We start from the raw sequence: 20,625 nt of genomic DNA, 5'->3' as shown, positions 1-20,625 counted from the left end.
ATGGGTATTTCTTTGGTGGCGGATGACATCTTCTGTTGGGTTCCTGACATGGTAATCTGATACCTATCATGTCTGACATGAGAGAAATCTAATCTGGTGTTGCAGCCTGTTTGTCGTAAAAATGAAATCAATGTGCACACTGTTACACAGTTGGAAATATTGTCCGATTATGGACGAATCCTATAGTGGAAAAAGAAATGGCAAACAGGCTTTGTGACTTGAAAAAATTCATATATATATAACTTTTCTTTGTTGTGTTTGTGGATTTTTTTTATTTGAAAACACCTGTGTTCTTGGCAAGAATTTTTTCAGCTAAGGTTGATTCCTCTCACTTCTGAACGCTGGGTATGAGGCTGCAGTCAGCTAGCTCAGCTTAGCTTTACATGGCTAGCTGTCTTCACAGTGCTATTAAACTTACTATGTAGAATCAATGTAAGTGGATTGAAATAATATTTGAAGTCAAAATATTTGCTTAAGGATTTAGATTTTTTTTTTACTTGAAAATATATGTGTTTTCCTTATGAAATACTGTGCACCACCATCCTTGTGGTGATGGGGTTGGCTACACTGGCCAACAGTGTCTTGCATAGTCATCTTGAGCCCCTGTTAAGGAAGATAGGAGACCCGCGGATGAAGCTTCTCCAAGCCACTAATCCACATTTAATTGAACTCCAGAGACTTTGAAGTGAGTCTGTGATGCAGGCAGGTCTTATTCCTCATGGACACAGCCAGGGAGAGGCAGTACTCAGCTGGTTAGCAAAGGCCTCAGCTGGTCCCTTCTGCTGTCCCTTACCTTTAATGAGCTCCTTCAACTTAACACTCTGCCTAGCTAGCTAGCTCGCTCGCAAAATTTGAATAATTTTGATTAATAACACAGCGTCTAAACCATGCTGTGACAACCCTCAAGTGATCCTTTGACCTTTCTACCATATCCCTGTGCGCCCCCCTGTCTGAAGACGCTTTTGAAACTAAAAGCAGAGGTTGAAACAAAAGCCTGGTTAACAAAGCAGTGCTAAGTAGGTTAGTAGCAAATCTAAATGCTGGATTAGTAGGGCTACGAGTCGCAGCGCCAGGGCCAATCATCTGGGTCTGCCATGCACTGTGGCAGCCATCAGCACAAGTTACCTCGACAAATCTCGACCACTGCAGTCTCCATGGGGAACGATTAAACTCAGCTCTTCGATTGCTTTTAAAATCTGGAGCAAGCAAACATCATATTGTTTAGACCCCTGTTGGTTACCATCGAAATACAGAAAATAGTCTTACTAGGTGTTACGCATAAAATAACCTTTACTATAACGTTACTATATATAAAAAAACAATATTTTTCTTATAATATTATAATTTTCCAAAATCTAGTCACCTGTGTGCTGCAATATAGATTATCTTTTAGTGAACTGAACATTTCCTTCACTCCCTCCAGCTGAACGGCGGCCATTCTCTTGCTAAAGGGATCTCTTTTTCATTGAGGCTGATCAATAAAAGACATTAATCGTGCTGTTCAGGCCCTCGGACCAACACTGTGTGAAAAATGAACTAACCTTGTCTTCTGTCTGCTCTTCTTCCCTTCCCTTCCTCTCCTCTGATATATTCTTCCTTTTTCTGCTCTCTTTTGATTTACAATTTCCTTTCCTTTATTCTATTTCCATGATCCCCTTTAAAATCCAATCCCCTGTCCCCTTGGTCTCTCTTTTCCTGTCCTGTCATCCAGATTCTAGCCTATACGGAAGGTCTTCATGGAAAATGGCTGTTCACAGAAATCCGCGCCGTCTTTTCCAGACGCTACCTACTGCAGAATACTGCTCTGGAAATCTTCATGGCCAACAGAAGTAAGACAGCACCTGACAATTACCTAGTTTATGTAACCATTTCACCTTTGTTTTATATATATATATATTTTTTTTTTATTATAACTTCGATAGATATACATACTTTTTTGGAATAATACTGGAGTAATTCTTGTTAGAAACGTTGCAGTGTGGTGATTTTATGCCACATGAGGGATATACAGATAGTCCCTGGCCTGATATAACTAGCATTTTCTCTGTGCCTCTCTACAGCGGCCGTGATGTTGAACTTCCCAGATGCAGCCACGGTGAAGAAGGTGGTCCACAGTCTTCCTCGTGTTGGGGTCGGCACGAACTTTGGTCTTCCACAGACCAGGTGAGACACACAGCAAAACACAAACTGACACTATTTCTGTGCTAAGCTCTTTTATATTGTTTTCCTTTTATGGCATTCTAATGTGTCACTGATGATTCTTTAACAATCTCTGTAGACTTGTGTACAATACATACAGCCAGAACCACAACAAAACAATGGATGACAATATCAGAGTTATGGAAAGAATAGTGCATGGAATTGAAATGGGTAGGGACTAGGGAACATTCTTATAGTTGTTACACCAAAAACCTCCATCATATTTTTTCTCCCTCCCTTTCTTGCCATCACATGCACACAGGGCTTTGGTTCACCAATGTGTCCATCCCGCCCACTCTCTCCTCACCTCCCGAACATAATTGGCTTCACACAAACATAGCACAGTTCATTTATTTATTCCCATCAGTGTGAAGCAAATAGTTGCTGGTAAGCCTGCAGGGCACACACACCCCATCCCCCACCCTCCCTCCCTCACTCACTGAGGCCAAGCCCAACTCAGATGCTGGCATGTGTGCTCACCTCTATAAGATCCTGCACAAATCAAGAGAATGTAAAGTAGTAATTGAACATTTTCCCAATGTTTGGGGTAGAAGTCCACAAGCAGTACAAGTAGCAACGGTCAACACTGTAGTTGATGTAATTGGTAAGAAATTACATCCACTAATGAGTCAATGAGGATGTAGGACAGTCTGTGTTTATTACACACACACACACAGAGACACACACGCACGCACACACGCACAGAGTTAGGGTGATATATTGTTTGTGCGTTGGGTTCATTAATCAAGCTGGTTTGCAGGGCAGGAACACCTTGCCTCTTTGACCTGTGGACAGCTGTACAGGGCAGCTCAGTGCGCGCACACACACACACACACACACACACACACACACACACACACACACACACACACACACACACACACACACACACACACACTAGCTAACACAGCCAGCACAGCACAAATTATTTAATGTTCAAACAACAGTAATTGTACAACCACACTCATTTAATATTTAATATTGTTGATCATAACTGGATATAATCATGCTGCTCTATAAAGATTTTCACATTATAAAGCCCCATCTCTCTAGAAGAAAGAATGAAGATACCAAAACATACGTAGGAATGTTAATGCACATTATTGCTTGTCCAGAATTACAGAATATAAAAAATAGACTGCCTCGTAGTACACTGGCATTTTGAAAGTCGTATTTCCACCTTTGAAAGGCCTAATGACTATAATCTCACACCGCGACAGTGATTAATTCCATCATTTTCCTTTTGTTTTAATTGGATTGGGGGTCATTTGTTTTTGTCCTATTGCATACATCATACTCTGGGCTGTGTGTGTGTGTGTGCTTGCACGTGCACGCGAATATGTAATCAACCCAATTTATTGCATATTTGTCTTCTTAATTAGCACGACTGTAGATTTGTCATGTAATGACATTTGTAAAAGCAAAAGTCTAATGAAACCAGAGGCTATTTTTCATTCTACAAGTCCTGTTACTTTGATGTGATTCCCACCAGGTCAAAATGAATGGAATGGCTACAAATGTTTTGATATGTTTTTCTCTCTTTCTCTTTGTAGGCGAATCTCTCTGGCCACACCAAAGCAGCTCTTCAAGGCGTCCAACATGACCCAGCGCTGGCAACGTCGAGAGATCTCCAACTTCGAGTACCTCATCTTCCTCAACACTGTCTCTGGTGAGGACTGTGGCTCGGACATGTCAGAAGAGGATATTTACACCAAAGAACATTTTGAGTTTGTGTTGTTTAATCCCTGATACAATGATTTGTTCACTTTCTTTTGATTGTTTTCCCCACCAGGTCGCACCTATAATGACCTAAACCAGTACCCGGTCTTCCCCTGGGTAATCACCAACTATGACTCAGAAGAGCTTGACCTCACTCTGCCCAGCAACTACAGAGATCTGTCCAAAGTAAGGCACTCAAGTTGGATTTTCTTTTTTTACACCTAAACAGAAACAGGGCTGTAGGGAAATATTTGAGGTATTTAGTCACCATCTAATTGTCATTTATCATATTTTAAGTAAAGCAGCTCTTTAGACAGCAGTTACTGATATATTTACACCAGTGTAACTCTGTCCTTCTCATTCAGTTACACATATATCTGGTTCTTTGGTTTTTTGATAACTAAAAGTTACTGCAAAGCTTGAAAACACACTCATAACATTTGTTTTTGACACTTCTCCTTATCTTCTGTATGATGGCAAATTAATCTAAATCCACAGTTTTTATCACTCTCATCCTTGTTGCAAAAATATATAAATGGGATAATACTGTTACAGATATCCCAAAAATGCAACTGATATACATTACAGATAATCTGTATCATTAGTCGTCGGCTTGTGTTAGCTGAGGCAGTCAAAGCAGATTTACGCTCCCACTTTGTGCCTCCCATTTTCCCCGTTTTCTGTCTATAATTCCAAGCTCATAATTGCATTCTTTCAAGTTTGACCTTCTTCAAAAACCCCAGGAAGTGAAGTAAGACTCCCAAGTAAATTCAGGCATCGAGTGATAGAGCTTAAAAACTATGAAACCTGCCCTGAGATGCTCCCTAGCACATAAATACACACACTCACACAGCTAAAACGGCCTTAAAAATTCTCCTCCATGTTGTTAGTGGACATGCAGTTATTTACTTGCTTGTACTCCCTGTCTTTTCCACACATACACACACATATCTGAAGAGCATAATCCTTAGCTTGCAGTTGTGCGTAATGTTGTCCAGTGGTGGGAGGACAGCGGATTAATTTGAGAGTGAGCTGATCGAGCGACTGTCTGGCCGCTGGAACCAAAATGGCTGAATAAATCAGACATGGAAACCAAAAGGCATGTGTTAATGGACAGGGGATATGTTGGAGGAAATGCATTTCAGAGGTACTGTACACTTGAGGGCATTTGTTCAGGTCCTGGGAGCATCTGATGTTCATGCAGGGTGACGGAGAGGTGGAGGTATTCATCTAAGGAGACGGAATGGAATATATTACAGTAATGCTGTGTTCAAACAAAAAATAGTATTATGTTGGTGTGAGTGAGACAATAAAATACAAGAATTGTATCCTTCATTTTGAAAATGTAAGCTAATATTGGCATAATGATGACCATTTTTCCAAGTAAATGGTCATGTACAATATAATAAAACATCGTATTGGCCAATGATCAATCAGCTTGATGTGGTTGAAGTGCTGTTGTCAGTCTCAACAAGGCCATGTTCCCCTATCACACCAGCAAGTGGTACTATTACATTTATTTGGCACACCTCAGGAAATAGTTGGTGCTTGAAGTTTGGTTATCTTGTGACTAAATATCTACTTTAAAAAAAGAAAAACTCCAATGATGTTGCTTCTCATTCGGTTTTACATTTTAACATAACATTGAATGGTCCAACAGAGCTAATATAACAGCTTCCTCCAATTTGAACTGGTTATGGTTACACAGGATTTTGCAATTGGTCAATGGTTAAAATAATTTAAATGTCAACCAAATTAAACTCTTCACAAAAGTTAATTGGAAATTTGCTTCACCTTTGCATGCAATTACATTGATATAATATATGATGTCTCCATTGTCTTGTAATTTTGGTGTGACTTGGTCAAACATTTACTAAAATGCTTTTAACCTTAAAATTGAGAAGATCCAAAACAATAACATCTGCACCATATAATCCAAAGCAACACAGTAGCCCTACACATTGAATACAAAACACTCTCCCCCATCTCACACTTCCATTCTTCCACACTGCCCTGCCTGTCATACACATTCAAACACCTCAACAGTCAACACCTTGTCCCTCAGGTTCTCCATGAGTCCATTCTCTCACTTCCGATCTGCTCCTCTGTGTATGTGTGCTCTGGTTTTATCCCTCCCAGTGTAGCTCTCCTCCCTGCATGACGCTGCCTAATGCCTCTGTTTATCTGGATTCATGTTGCCCAGTAGGCTCAAATATGACAGTTGTACTTGACAAACAGACACGCACACTCACACACACTCACACACACACACACACACACACACACACACACACACACAGGCGTACACTCCTTCAGTTTCCTTGCCCTCTCTCCTTGGAGTTTGGACAGCTCAGTGCTGTGCTCAGTCAAGCCTCGCCGCCCCGGGGACCGAGTGTATGAAGGGGAGATGAGCGGAAGGAGGAGAAGACAGAAAGACAATCTGAAAACAAAAGAAAGAGGAGGAGAAGGCGTGTAAGAGAAGCACAACAACATCATTTGCCGTCCTTGCTCTACTTTCTACTCCGAGCCGGATAGAGAAGAGAGAGAGAGAGGGGAGGGAGCGGGGGCCAATCTTTATTACATCTGTTTTATTCATGTTGTTGACACTCGTGTGATATCAGTGTATGACCACTGGACCGTGGCAGACTGCAGTGTCTGGAAAAGAGCAAGCCGCACTACACAGCCCCCGCCAAATCAACCCCCCACCCCTCATATTCTGCACCCACAATCATTTGTACTCTGTGTCTTTTCTTTGCATCCTTACATTTTATGACCTTCACAGTTAGTTATTTCTTCTTTGCTGCATGTCTGTATCATTCACCACCAACTGCTTTGTTTCCTCTTTTATTGTGTCAGTTGTTTTCCCTTATTCCGTTTGCTCCTCACTTTCTCGACATCCACATCTCTCTTATCCCCCCCGTCCCTATGTCATGTCGGTGGCTGTCTCTTACAGAAACAGGTCATCTATGAAGCCTCCAGTGACATTGAGAAGCCAAATTGCCGTGTGTGTGTGTGTGTGTGTGTGTGTGTGTGTGTGTGTGTGTGTGTGTGTGTGTGTGTGTGTGTGTGTGTGTGTGTGTGTGTGTGTGTGTGTGTGTGTGTGTGTGTGTGTGTGTGTGTGTGTGTGTGTGTGTGTGTGTGTGTGTGTGTGTGTGTGTGTGTGTGTGTGTGTGTGTGTGTTCGTGTCACACACTGTCATCATCCCCAACACAACAGAGGCCACACAGAATTTATGTTCGCTTCTGCCAGAGCCATTCCGACCCCAGGGACTTTCTTATCATAAACTCTAACCTCAACCTGACATCAAACGCCGACCCCCGAGATAACATTGTAGTCACGATAAGCACACACTACAATGGACAACGGAAGTGTTGTAACTCTCCTGTTTTTTTATTTATTTATTTATTCCTACCCTTTCGTACACCGCAGTTATGCCCACTCTCACACAAAAATGCACTTGTCGTTACATATAGATAGCTTGTAGCATTGTTACGTCAGGTCAATGGGGCCATTCAATTCCACCGAAGACATAAAAAGTCATTCTCTGCTTTTAATGAAGCACAACAAACAATATAAAGAATTGTTAACCTCCCAAAACAAAGATTAGGAAGTCTACATTTACATAGCAACAGAAATAGTGAGGATTTATTGAGCGTGCCCTGTACGTTTTGTGCTATAGCCTACTACTCACAGCCACATCGGGCTAATGGTGTATTGATTTCACCATACGCGCCCCATATGTTTATCCCCCGGGCCCTCCACACACCATTTTCACTGTTTAAATAGGACATTATACATAAACACTCCTTTCAAAAAGGCCCTTTTGATTTATGACTCAACAGCCCAAGTGATGCTCAAATCGTCGCTAAGCCATTATACTTCATCACCGGTGACCAATTATTGTTTTCAAATCAAAGTAGCACCAGCTAATGTTCTTCTAATAGTTCTCAGGAAGACCTGTGTTGTTCCTTAAGGTGTTTTTCCCCTTGGTACACAAATACGTGTTTGTCAAATATTTGTTTTGTTCTCAACCTGTGGACAATTTGGGAGGCTAGTCTACCATGTTTATTTACTTTTATCACTTTTACTGTAATTATTTCTTGTGGGTATTTTTTCCCAACAGTCACTTTTAAATGGCTGTGGAACACCATCCCCATCTCTAGGAACTGATTAGAGCTAATCCAAGATTAATTCTCTCTTGCTTACCTCTTTGAAGCACATCTTTGTTCTGTGGCTTTACTCTCTCGTCTAATTAAAACTACAAGATTGCTTAATTTATCTGAGTCCTCATCAGAGCGGCCCTTTTCTTTTGCCACGACATATTAGGCCAATTTGTGTTGGGGCGGCGGCAGGCGTTCCATCAGCACACTGTGCTCTGATGTACGGCACCATCACTGCCAGCTCTGTTGTGTAGCTACTGTAAGCAGGAGAGCGCCAGCCCCACTGTAATTTACAGCAGTAAACAATGTCGGGGCTCGCGCAAAAACCCAACAGCCCCCCACTACCACACACGCTCACACACACACAATTCTCTCTCTCTCTCTCTGTCACTGTGGCACTTTCAGTCTTTTTTTTATTTTATATGCCTCCTCTCCCTTTTCTTTTTTTAATGAGCTGACTGTTATTAGGGCTATAAATCAGAGCAATGGGCTTGATGTATAATTCACTCTGTGTACTCACCCACCCCCCCAGTGGCCCTGAGGAAGCCCACAGTGCATCACTGTCAACGCTGAGCCGCACAGTGTGTTGGCATGAGGCATTTTCCCAGTGTAGATCCGCACACACGGGAACACTATTTACAAAATTACAAAATATATGCACACGTTAAACCGAAAGAAAAAAACGCGACCAATTTTGCACAAATCCTGCGTGCATTGCTCCCACAACGTGCAGATACATGTACAAAAGCATGCCCCATTACACCCACACAAAACGGTAGCCGTAGTATGGATCGATATCCATGCACTGGCCCTGGATGAGTCTCGCTGTGACAGGCACCGCATGATATGAAAGAGATCCAATTGATCCACGCCCTACTAGCTGGTCATCCTCAAAAGGCCATCATTCCATTACCATTGATCCGCTGTGTGTGTGTGTGTGTGTGAGATGAAGGGGGGGCGGGGGGGGTTTCCAGGGGAACAAGGCACAGTCAGCCGAACACTAATAAAAATTGAACCGGCCTGAAAGTGATTTCTATAAATGGGAATTTAAATAATAGCCCAAGCTGCACCGGGTTATTGGTTTTGTCAGAGCGATGGGAAATTAATGCAACTTAAACCATTTTTTTCTCTAGGCTTACAAATAGGCCTGGTGACCGGTGTATTAGTTACAGATTAATAAAAAAAAAGTAGAAATTTAAAGGAAGCCACAGCCTGTGCTATTGATATTCCTAGTAGGCAGTCTTTCATTGGAGCACATTAGTTTGCTCTGACAGACTACAGCTGCAGGGGCTCCGTTTCACAGCCTCTGAAAAGCACTCTGTGGGAAAAGGATTGATCTCTGTCTGAAGGGAAACATCATCTAATATTCATTTGAGATTGCACAAAGGTTACCAGCTTCATTTGCCTGGCCAAATGTTATTCTGCGGAGAGTGGTCTCTGAATGTATTTGCAGCTCAATTCCTTAATGCCTTCCTTTTTGCTAGCACGCCCATGTGTTTGTAATTTCTTCATCTTTGTATCTGTTTTCATGTCAAGCAGAAGTTAAGGGAGGTTGACGGTTGTTTTTTAAAATATCTGAGAATATTTTTTATGCTTTAATCTCTCCATAGCCCATCGGTGCTCTGAACCCCAAGAGAGCAGCGTTCTTCTCAGACCGATTTGAGTCCTGGGAGGATGACCAGGTGCCCAAGTTCCACTATGGCACCCACTATTCCACCTCCAGCTTCACCCAGATGTGGCTACTACGAATCGTAAGTGCTATACAATGTAATGTTTATGAAAATATGCATCATTTAACATCACTGGTCATTTCTAATCTTTTTTTAGTTATTGCCTTTATTTCAGAATCTTAGAAATCTTGGAAAAGTATCTACATAATGGGGAAAAAAATTATACTTAGACAAATCATACCAATACATAAGTAGTGTATGATATTCTTATTTAACTTAGGCTATTTATAGTGCAAGTGATTTACTTGTTGTAAAAAGTCTCCACTTCCACTGAATATAATTATGCATATCAAAATATGCATATCCAACCTTATTTGTCAAACAAATTGTAATGGATTTTCCCATTTGTATTCATTGTTTTCTTTTTGGAGTTTCACATTGCCATTAATTCATTCTTAATTAGGCCTCTGCTCTCTAGAAATAAATTGATTTATTTTAAATTGAAAATATAAGTATGCTAAATATTTCATCGCATGCATATTTCCCTGGTTTATTGTTGCACATAATTAATTTTACTCTTATGTTGTGGCCGTATAATAAAAAGAACAACAGAAGAAACAGTGCAATTAAATGTCTGCCATTAAAAAAAAAAATAAGTAAATTGCCTTGAGCAAAATGAATGAGGAATGTGGTATTATATGAGATTTGATTTGTTTTTGAGGAGTAATATGCAGTGTGCACTGGAGTGCCCTATTGCCGTACCTTTTGTTGAATGGATGCCATCAATCTTTCCATACTGCACTCAGGGGAGAGGGAGGTTACTAAGTTTCTCCAACGTGCAGTTTTCTCCCGTTATTGTCCCAGTAGCTCACTGTCTCAGTGACTCCCAGTAGAGTTACCTCATTGATCCTCACACATCATTAGCTGGCTTATTCTAAAGCCACTTTACCAGAAAGCCCTCACTTAAAGATCAAACTTAACATCATAGAGTTACTAAAAACTGTTAGTGCAATAAAGATTGTGAACTATTCTTTTTGGCGTTTCCTGTTTATTTGTGAGTATTTTGTTTTACGATGCACTCAATCCTCTTCTGTTGTTTTAACTGCATTTTTAGATACGCTGTGGTTAACCCCCTTTCACTTTCTAAACAAATGAAGCTTCCCTCATTTCAGCCTGTCCCTAATTAGCCCTTTACAGTACCAGTTTGTAGCTGTGGCCTAGCATATTGTGTCCAGGTCACTTGGGGGCTATTACGTCAGATAGACAGCTATTGATCTGTTCTAACAAGATTATACATGATTAGAAATGCATCAGTAACACAGGAGTGTATTGGCTTTACTAGCTCACTGGGATTATTGTAATATCACTTGTTCATTTTTGGATTACACTTTATTATAGGGTTGTAAAAAAGAGTAGATTTTGGTTAAAATCTATTGACATAGTGCTGTATTGATTGAAGCGCATACACATAGACTTTTACTGCACACGAAACAAAGGGGTACTATTTTAGCAATCACATTGTGGTGTGGCCAATTCCAGCCCAGATTCAGACCATTTTCCCTTCCAATCAACAGGAACCCTTCACCACGTTTTTCCTCAACTTCCAAGGGGGGAAGTTTGATCATGCGGACCGCACCTTCTCCTCTGTGGCCCGGGCCTGGAGGAACAGCCAGAGAGACACATCTGATGTTAAGGTATAAATGTGAACACACACACACACACACACACTGATGCATGTAACACACACACACGATGAGAAAAAAGACCTTTCCCTTTTAAGATGGTTGACTTGTGAGAAGGTTATAGAAGTAAGAATAGAGATAAAGGGACTTGAGCCCTATAGGAGAATAAATTCCCCCATCTTTACAGACAAAGAAGAAAAAGGCTTTTCAAAAGAGTAATGTCCAGTCACTACCAATCATTGTCCCCCTATGCAATGAAAGCTTCTCGGTTCTTCTGATCAAAGCCTCGGTCTAATCCTCATCTGTCCCAGCCGTCTGTCTCAGATTCAGCCAGCTATAACCTGGACTTGAATCCCCTCTCTGCCCCATCGGGCCCCCAAAAAACTCTGCTGAGCTGTTGGATCTGCCCTCCGAACAGCACAGGTCATTCTCATACTGGGGGCCTTTGGAACCCCCCAGTGCACACTTTTAACTGCTCCCCTAAAACATTTACGATTACAGTCAGACATTCTATGTCAAAGCCGGGTTTCGCTTGGTCTCCTGGCACTGGGTCACCGGGCGTAGGGGGGAAACAGTGGTGGTGTTGGGGAGGGCTTTTGACGCTTGATTGCGTTCACTCCCCCCCCCCCCCCCCCCCCACACTCCTCGCATCCCACCAATAAAACATATGGATTGTGTTACTACGTAGCTGGCCAATGCTTGATTGCGAAAGCCCAACAAGAGCCCTCGTTTGCTCCCTCAGTCTAGACCTGTCAGTGTGGATCAAACTGTGAGAGCTCAGCTTGAGATGAAAATAAAGAGGAAATCTGGACCACATCACTTTGTTTCCTCTTTCAGTTTGAGTTTTTCGCATATTTTGAATGGAAAAATCCATCGACTTTATCCACTTCAACGCACATATTCATGATCCAGGCAAAGGAGGAATTAGGAGACGAGATGTATCAATTAAGTATGCTAAGTACACCATTTAGCTTTTGCATTGGAGCCATTGATAGCAACCCTCTGTCCCTGCCAGAGGGCAAAAAGCCCCAGTGTTTGCATACCCCATTGGTAAAGAAGGGGTGATAATGGGTTACAACACCCTGATGTGTTTCTAGCCTGGGCGACGCTAGCATGACCCCCAGTCCCCAATCCCCTGACCCCTGGTTTAAGCCCACAGGCATCAGAGGGGGAGAGGGAAGAGTAGAGGGGTTAGAAGTAGCAACAGTGGAAGTGTAGCAGAAGAGCCCAGAGGCCACAGCCCCTTCCAGTGACCCATAACAGGACAGGATTGGGGATCAGAGGGGCTGGCCTCTGACCAGGCCAGAGCACAGGGGCCACTGCACATAATGCTCTATGCAAGGCAGGCTTGAGTGTTGGGGAGCCAAGCCCCAAGGTTTTGTGTGTGTGTGTGTGTGTGTGTGTGTGTGTGTGTGTGTGTGTGTGTGTGTGTGTGTGTGTGTGTGTGTGTGTGTGTGTGTGTGTGTGTGTGTGTGTGTGTGTGTGTGTGTGTGTGTGTGTGTGTGTGTGTGTGTGTGTGTGTGTGTGTGTGTGTGTGTGTGTGTGTGTGTGTGTGTGTGTGTGTTTGCGTGTGTGCGTGTGTGCGTTCTGCCACCTCCAGCTCAAATTTACAGCTGGCTGCAGCCAGTGAACCTGGGGGAGCTTGAGGCCTCGTTAAGGGGTTGACCTTTGGTTTTAGGTCAGGTTTTGTGGAGTGAAGAGATTTCAGAAGTGAGGAAGTGCTGTGTTGTTTTAAACCTGTGTGTTTGCTTGCTCATTTGATTGGCTGTTTTCACCCCATTGATGAGAGCCAGCTAATTTAAAAAAAGGGTCATGTTATTATTGGAGTGTATTTGTTTTGTATTTATTAAAAGATCACGTTGCATATGAACCAGTCTTCAAAATCTTAAAAAAAAAGAGTCTAAACGTGCTTCCTAGCCTTAAGTTTAAGCTTGTAGTATTTGCATACAGCCATGCAGTCATCATTACTGCTTGTCTGACAGACACTAGGGCATGTCATCTTGGTGTTGGCGGTGGTCTCATCTCTGATGTCACACTGTCAACATGTGTGTATATTTCTGTCCTTCTCAAAAGGAACCAGTCAGTACTTGTATCCATACAAGCTTTATTCAAAGACAGTAGGGCTGCTATCAAAACCCCCTAAACAAATACTGTCAATTAGCCTTTATTTTGAAACTATAGTGTTCGACTAATCATACCATGAAATACAGCAAGGTATTGGACTGAGGTCCTGCAGTGCACATGAAGACAATAGGAGAACACAGTATACTGTTGATTTTAAATGTCAACAGAGTGCAAGACAATCTACATTTCACGCTGTGCTTGTTTTACTATTTACATGAAGGAGCCAAGAATTGAGACATCCTGGCCCTTCCTTGTGTTTTATAATCAGTGAGACACAACAATAACCCTACAGTTAAGACCTGGAGGGTAGTATAGATTTATCTACATGTTTTTAAGCTCAAACTCAATGTTAATGTTTATACTCGTAGTGGTCACGTTCTGCTTTGTTAAGAATGACGATTGGCTAAACATATGAGGTTACATCTCCTGTCATAGCAATATTTCTCTTCGCTGTCTGCCAATTTGAAAATACTTTGTGTTGTTTAGGACAGCCAAATAAAGTCATCACAGTTAGGAAAGAGATTTGACTAACACTCCTTTTCTGTTTCTGTACAAAAATGGGTAAAGCAGAAAAAGTTGTGTGTGGAAAAACCACTGCCGAATGCTAGCCCATTTTCTTTTGACATTCTATAGAGGCCAACACACAAATGCCAGCAGCAGATAAGCAGTCAGAAATATAATTTATATAATAATAGTTGGCGTCCTGGCTAGATCTATTCAAAATGTTGATTTTGTCGCTTTTTGGTTGTCATGTTGTAATTATCAAGCGTGGCTGTGTGTTTAAATGCATCTCTGCCCTGTCCCCACACAGGAGCTGATCCCAGAGTTCTACTACCTCCCGGAGATGTTTGTCAACGCCAACAGCTACAACCTGGGTGTGATGGAGGATGGCACTGTAGTGTCTGATGTGGAGCTGCCGCCTTGGGCCAAGAGCCCCGAGGAGTTCGTACGCATCAATCGCCTGGTAAGAAACAATGAACACACACACACACACACACACACACACACACACACACACACACACACACACACACACACACACACACACACACACACACACACACACACACACACACACACACACACACACACACACACACACACACACACACACACACACACACAGCAGGAAAGTTTAACGAGCATCGACGAGAATCACTACATGACTGGGGTCAAGTCCATGTGTATCTTTGCTGAAGTGTCCCTGAGCAACTCACTAAATTCGTATTGACTTTGGGAGTTATACTGAACTCTCTATAGGCATCAATGTAACGTGTTTGGAATGATATACTTACATTTTTTTTTGTATAAAGTCGCTGACAAAAACGCACATTTCTGTCCTCCCCTCATATGTCACATAGCTCAGAACAACTGGAGTCTTTCCAGAGCTTTCTGCCTTTCCCCTCATGTCCTAGCTTGGAAATGCTAATTCAAAGAGACAGTGTTATTTCCTGCTCGTCTCACAGTTCTTCCTGTTACCTGAGCCTCGCGCTCCTCCGACATGCCCCCAGCTCTCACATTGCTGTGTTGGCAAAGTGATCCAACATCACCTCACGTCCTACCCCTATCCGCATCAAGATCTCTCTCTCTGCTCCTGCTCTTTACACACACATCTGGTGTGTGTGTGTGTGTGTGTGTGTGTGTGTGTGTGTGTGTGTGTGTGTGTGTGTGTGTGTGTGTGTGTGTGTGTGTGTGTGTGTGTGTGTGTGTGTGTGTGTGTGTGTGTGTGTGTGTGTGTGTGTGTGTGTGTGTGTGTGTGTGTGTGTGTGTGTGTGTGTGTGTGTGTGTGTGTGTGTGTGTGTGTGTGTGTGTGTGTGTGTGTGTGTGTGTGTGTGTGTGTGTGTGTGTGAGAGCGCGCGAGCGAGCAGAGAAACGATGCAGTATCCTGTTTCTGATCTCCCCTTCAGCCCGAAGTAGAACTATTCTGCGTGTATGCATGTCGGATGTTGGCAGCCTTTCTGACATATTTATATTATAGCTCTTCTTCTTTACACACACACACACACACACACACTAGGCTGTAAAACGAAGGTAAGTCTTTTGATCAGATTACTTTGTTTTGGAAGGTCAAAAAGCACCAGATAGATTTACTGTATCTGTTATTTGTAATGCAGAGTAGCTTGTCATCGGTACTTTTAATCTTTTAACTTCAAGAACTTGTTGACTTTATACAGAGTTTTACTGATAACGGAAAGGCCAAGCTGTCCTTGAAGATGAAAAAGTGGCTTCGGTCTAAATAGGTGGAAAATAAAAGAAGAAGAAAAACTGAATATACAAACCCAAACCAGAGATTATGTATTTTTTGCTGCTGAAAGTCTTATCTATTTGATATTTTAAATATTTTCCCCTGCAACATTCTCTTTCAGTAAAAATAGTTTAGAAACAGATGTAGCGTGCTGAGCGACGTGTGCCCACAGTAGTAATGGGTGCTGATGAGACCTGGTGTGTTCTGTGACCTGTGTAGTCCTGTGGTGGGCTATGTTAACCAGCCTGCTGATATGACCAGGCCCCTATCATTAATCACACACTTCTCTCTCTTTGGCTGTCACCATGGTCTCTAGGCCAAGTTGGATATATCGAGTGGGGGGGGGGGGGGATTGTTGTGGTGGCGCTGTTTCGCAGTGTTGTAGTAGCCAACTCAGTCAGGGAAGTGTGTTCATGTGTGCTGTAGCAAACTTGAACATAGGACTGCTGTCATGTAGTGCTGGCATAGTTAGTTGGTCAATTGTTTAGGTGATTAATAATAGAAACAAGAAAAAAACATACATTGTGCACATCTTTTAAAATATCCGGTTTTGCTGCTTTTCTCTATTGTAAATTGAATACCTACATTTTTCAAATGTTGGTCAGACGAAAGTAATTATCTGAAAACATTGCCGTCTAAGTAGATGTCATATCACCATATTTGACCATCTCCCTTTGCAGTAGGTATCATTTTCCATATTTGTTACTGCTCTCCTGAGTAAATATAATTTTATATACAGATGTAGAATGTGCATACCATTCAAATATTTGTATTTTGGTTATATTTTATACGCTCAAAATCAGTCAATATAAATACGCCTACATTGAATAAACTGACATGTTAGCACCAAGGTGTTAATGTGCTTTGTGCTCCTGTAAACACAAAGAGTCATTTCATCGCTAGTCTCTCATCTACCTCTGCTCCCTCAATTTCCTTTGAGCCCAATTTAGTACTGCAGAGGGCAATTTGGACTAGGGCTGGCCCGAATTATTCGAATATTCGAATACTCGTTCGGAAAATTAGTATTCGGAGCTTAAATTAGTATTCGGAGCTTCGTTTTTTTTATAATTTTTTTTTTTTTATATAATTTTTTTTTTTTTCAACTTTTTTTTTTTTTTTTTTTTCAACATTTTTTTTGCAAGAAGCTACTACTGCAATATAATGTCATCAAATAATTTTATATTTTGATATAAAAGTTAGTAATATTGTAGTAGTAGTAGTAGTATTGCTCATTTAGGAGGATATTACATCACTAAGTGTCATAGCGCATCCATTACTTCACCTCCGAGCGCGTAAATCTTCAACAAAATATGCAGATACTGTCAAAATCGGTTCCAGGGAGTATATAGGGATTATTAACGTTTTAAAAAAAAAAAATTAAAAAAATTTTTTTTAATTTATTTTTTTATTTTTTTTATGTTGTTTTTGATGGTGTGTTTTTCTGGAACGAATATTCGAATATTCGCTCGGAAAAACCAACGAATATTCGAAGCCTGAAAAATGGTATTCGGGCCAGCCCTAATTTGGACACTACACACAGGCACGGCTATACCTGCTAGTTACTGCGTTCAGTTTGATGAAATTTCAGTCTGCGGTTTGTCTCAGTGCTGTGTGCAAATTGAGATATTGATCCCAGTGTGCAGCAGAGCCTAGCAGACACAACTAGCTTAGTAAAAAAAGGAGCTTTCTGAGGTTTCATATCTGCTTCATAACCACATAAACACATACTGTAACATTGTTAATCTATGACCCTGACATAGTTAAAGCTAATACAATTCACTTTCGATTGATCCATTCTTGCAATATGTCTTGTGGACAGACATTTAAATATCTTAACGTGGAGTTAATTTGGCGCACAAAAAAGCATTTTGGGTTATGTTTTAGTAAGCCTGGTGGAGTCAGCGATTCTCCAGAATGTATATTGTCAAAATGAGTGAATATCTCCTCACGATCTGCTGTCCTCATGATACCTGTCTGTATTGTGTGTGCGCTGAAAAAAGAATCCAGTAGAAAATACACAGACTGGGCTCTGTAAACGGGCATGTTGCTAGCTACGGTGATTGTTTATATACCTGTTTACAGAGCCTAGAATGTGTATTAACTCTAGATTTTTTTTTCAGAGCACACAGTACAGAGAAGTAGCGAATCTTGAGGAGATATTCACTGATTTAGAAAAAAAGCTATTTTACCAACAAACATTCTCCAGAATCACTGACTCCATCTTTAACCGATTAACTCTATAATGGTTTTAGTTGTATGTCATCATTTTACTATTCGTGGCGACCCAGTCCTTCAATACTGCTAAACATATACAAACAGAATAGGTGAGATGGAGTAACGGAGGTTGGACAGGAAAGAAAAGAAGGAAAGAATGGGTCGAGTATGAGGGTAGAGGGAGGGATGTGTGGGTGGACAGGTCTCTGGTGGTGACAGATAGCTGGCATTAGAGGGTGTCAGCTGGCAACTGTGGTTCTGTTGGGAGAGAGAGAGATGAGCACGGAGTACAGAGAGAGGAAGAAGAAGAGCGAAAGAGTTAATGGGGGGCTGTTTGGCTCGCTTTAGCTTGTCTGCTGCTAATGGCCCCGCAACACAAGGATAGACAGCAGGAGAGAACACGCAAACACACGCAAATGCACACTCGCTTTACTGAAATACACACACGCCTGCTGTCTCCACTCTGGTTATGAGCCCTTGATGATTAACAGCTAATTAGGGTCCAATCTGGAAAGGCCATTAAAATCCCCTCACAGTAAAGGATTGTGCTGCAGTGCAAAACGGCAGCTTGTTTTGTTGTTGTTGTGAGAGTTGCACGGTTGAAAAAAAAAAGAAAATCCAGCAGAAGAAATAAACATTACATCAAACTGAAGCTCGGTTTACGTTGCTCTCGTGTTGGAAGTGTCATAGTTCATCACCAGTGTTTAGGAGAACGTGTGTTGCCTGGTAACGGATGAAGTGAAAGTGTACGCCTTGCCTGCACTGATTGTTGTTTAACCCCTGGCTTGAACAACACTGAAGGATCAAAAGCTGCAGTTGAAAGTCATGGGTTGGATGTGTTGAGGAAAGGTTGGATAGACTTACTAATGACAAGCACCTCAGCACTCTGTACTGATGTGCTTGCAGTACACTGTCAGATACAAGGATACAATAGGAGTCCTCAAAGGTACAATCCACACTAAATTACCCCCAAGTGCTAATTATAGGTTCTCAAGGTAACTATAAGCTGCTTTATAGGGGCTAAAAATGTGCAAATACGTACAGTTTCTTCTAAATGTTAAGATAAAATATAGATTTAAGGATATGGAAGACAAGGGTACAAATAAGGACCCAATGTACCTTATAGGGTCTTGCCCCAGTGATAAGCCAGGTACAATGATGTGCTTTATGTTTTGAGAGTGTGTATATGCTTGCTTGTAAGGCCACACTCCCTTTTTCTTGGTCCAACCCACCCTTCCCACTCCCCCATGCACGCACACGCAAGACAGCAGAATCTCCAAGCGGCATGCCACAGAGATCAGGGGCTACTTGTTGTTTTCACCAGGAGGTCGAAGGAAAGGTTAAGAACTTGATCCCTCCTCCGCCAGATAACTACATGTCTCTGGGCACTGTCAAGCCCCTCTGACATCCCACTAAATTTGACCACATCTACACTCCTCAGGCCTGCTAACCATTAGCACGATAGCAGGTGATCGTGTGTGTATATACTTGAGTAACTTTGCGTGCATACTTGCGTGCACGTCAGTGTTTACCCGTGCTGTCATATGTCCAGGCTTCACTGGAGCTACTGATACGGAGCAGCCCAAACCACAGTCTGTTATAGTAGACATCTCCTACCGTGCAAAGTTTAATGGTAGAGTGAGTTAAGATTTAGGAGGCTCTGATTTACAATTTGAAGCACCAGACAGAATCTCCCAAATGACATTGTTGAAACTGTAGAGCAATGTGTTTGTTATAGATATTTCCACTACTACAAAAAAACAGACAAGGAAATGTTCAACAAGTCTTATATTTCCATTCATTTAAAATATAACACCAAGACAAATATGGTTCAGGATCATTGGGTGACAAAATAATAACTGACAAGCGTGCCTACATTTCTATCTGTGAAAGGTGGGGTGCAGTCACCCTAAATCCATTTAACTCTATGGGGCTCACTGCTTGGTTCCTTTCAGTCATCGGTGCTCTTGTAGCGCTGCTGACAAACCTGTAAACCACACACATTGTAGAGACGGGCATCACATTACTTTCTGTCTTTTTCCCCGTTATAAAGCATCTGCTCACTCAGAGCAGTGACAGAGACGTCAGCTAAACTGCCCTCAGAATGAGTGAGAGACTTTCCTCTTGTTCAATGTGCAAAGCCACTTGAGTGATGGTTCAGAAGCAGACACTGAGAAGGTTGACCACATGTGGTGAAACCCTCACTGTTTTGTATCCAACAGTACAGTATGACAGAAAAAGATTTAGGATGGCGTATCTCATGTGGTCAAATAATGAAAAATACCTGGATTTCCTACTACATTCATTTGCAACGTTTAGGGTTCAAAGCTTAACCAAAATCTACTGCATAGCAGAAGTTACATCACATCGCCTCTAAACGAAAACCATCAGGGATGCGGCGGATGTTTAAGCTAAAGGCAAGTTCGAGGTGCAATGTTATGACGATATAAATAGGTAAAAGTATGTCCTAAATTGTATGCATACTGCATGCAAGCTACTTACTTTATATGGTCAGCTGCAGTATGTAGTATAGTCAAAACGAGTATGTGATTTGGAACGCATGGTATGTGTTTTTTGTCGTAACCGTTCGTTCTCTTCTGCACCCTAGTGGT

General features: G+C 41.7%; 1 protein-coding gene across 3 annotated transcripts in view; it reads left to right on the top strand.

Moving 5' to 3' along the window:
* lrba (LPS-responsive vesicle trafficking, beach and anchor containing) overlaps window positions 1–20,625 on the top strand; it is a 191,588-nt gene that overhangs the window by 136,115 nt on the left and 34,848 nt on the right. For all 3 annotated transcript variants that reach the window (XM_080029557.1, XM_080029558.1, XM_080029556.1), the window contains exons 40-46: window positions 1,712–1,829; window positions 2,061–2,163; window positions 3,753–3,868; window positions 3,992–4,104; window positions 9,689–9,829; window positions 11,323–11,442; window positions 14,366–14,518. In XM_080029557.1, coding sequence (XP_079885683.1) covers window positions 1,712–1,829; window positions 2,061–2,163; window positions 3,753–3,868; window positions 3,992–4,104; window positions 9,689–9,829; window positions 11,323–11,442; window positions 14,366–14,518 — 864 coding nt within the window. The remainder of the gene's footprint in view (window positions 1–1,711; window positions 1,830–2,060; window positions 2,164–3,752; window positions 3,869–3,991; window positions 4,105–9,688; window positions 9,830–11,322; window positions 11,443–14,365; window positions 14,519–20,625) is intronic.

Source organism: Ammodytes marinus, assembly GCF_949987685.1.
Source record: "Ammodytes marinus genome assembly, chromosome: 6".
NCBI classification, from domain to species: Eukaryota; Metazoa; Chordata; class Actinopteri; order Uranoscopiformes; family Ammodytidae; genus Ammodytes; species Ammodytes marinus.
This window is presented reverse-complemented; position numbering and strand designations above follow the sequence as displayed.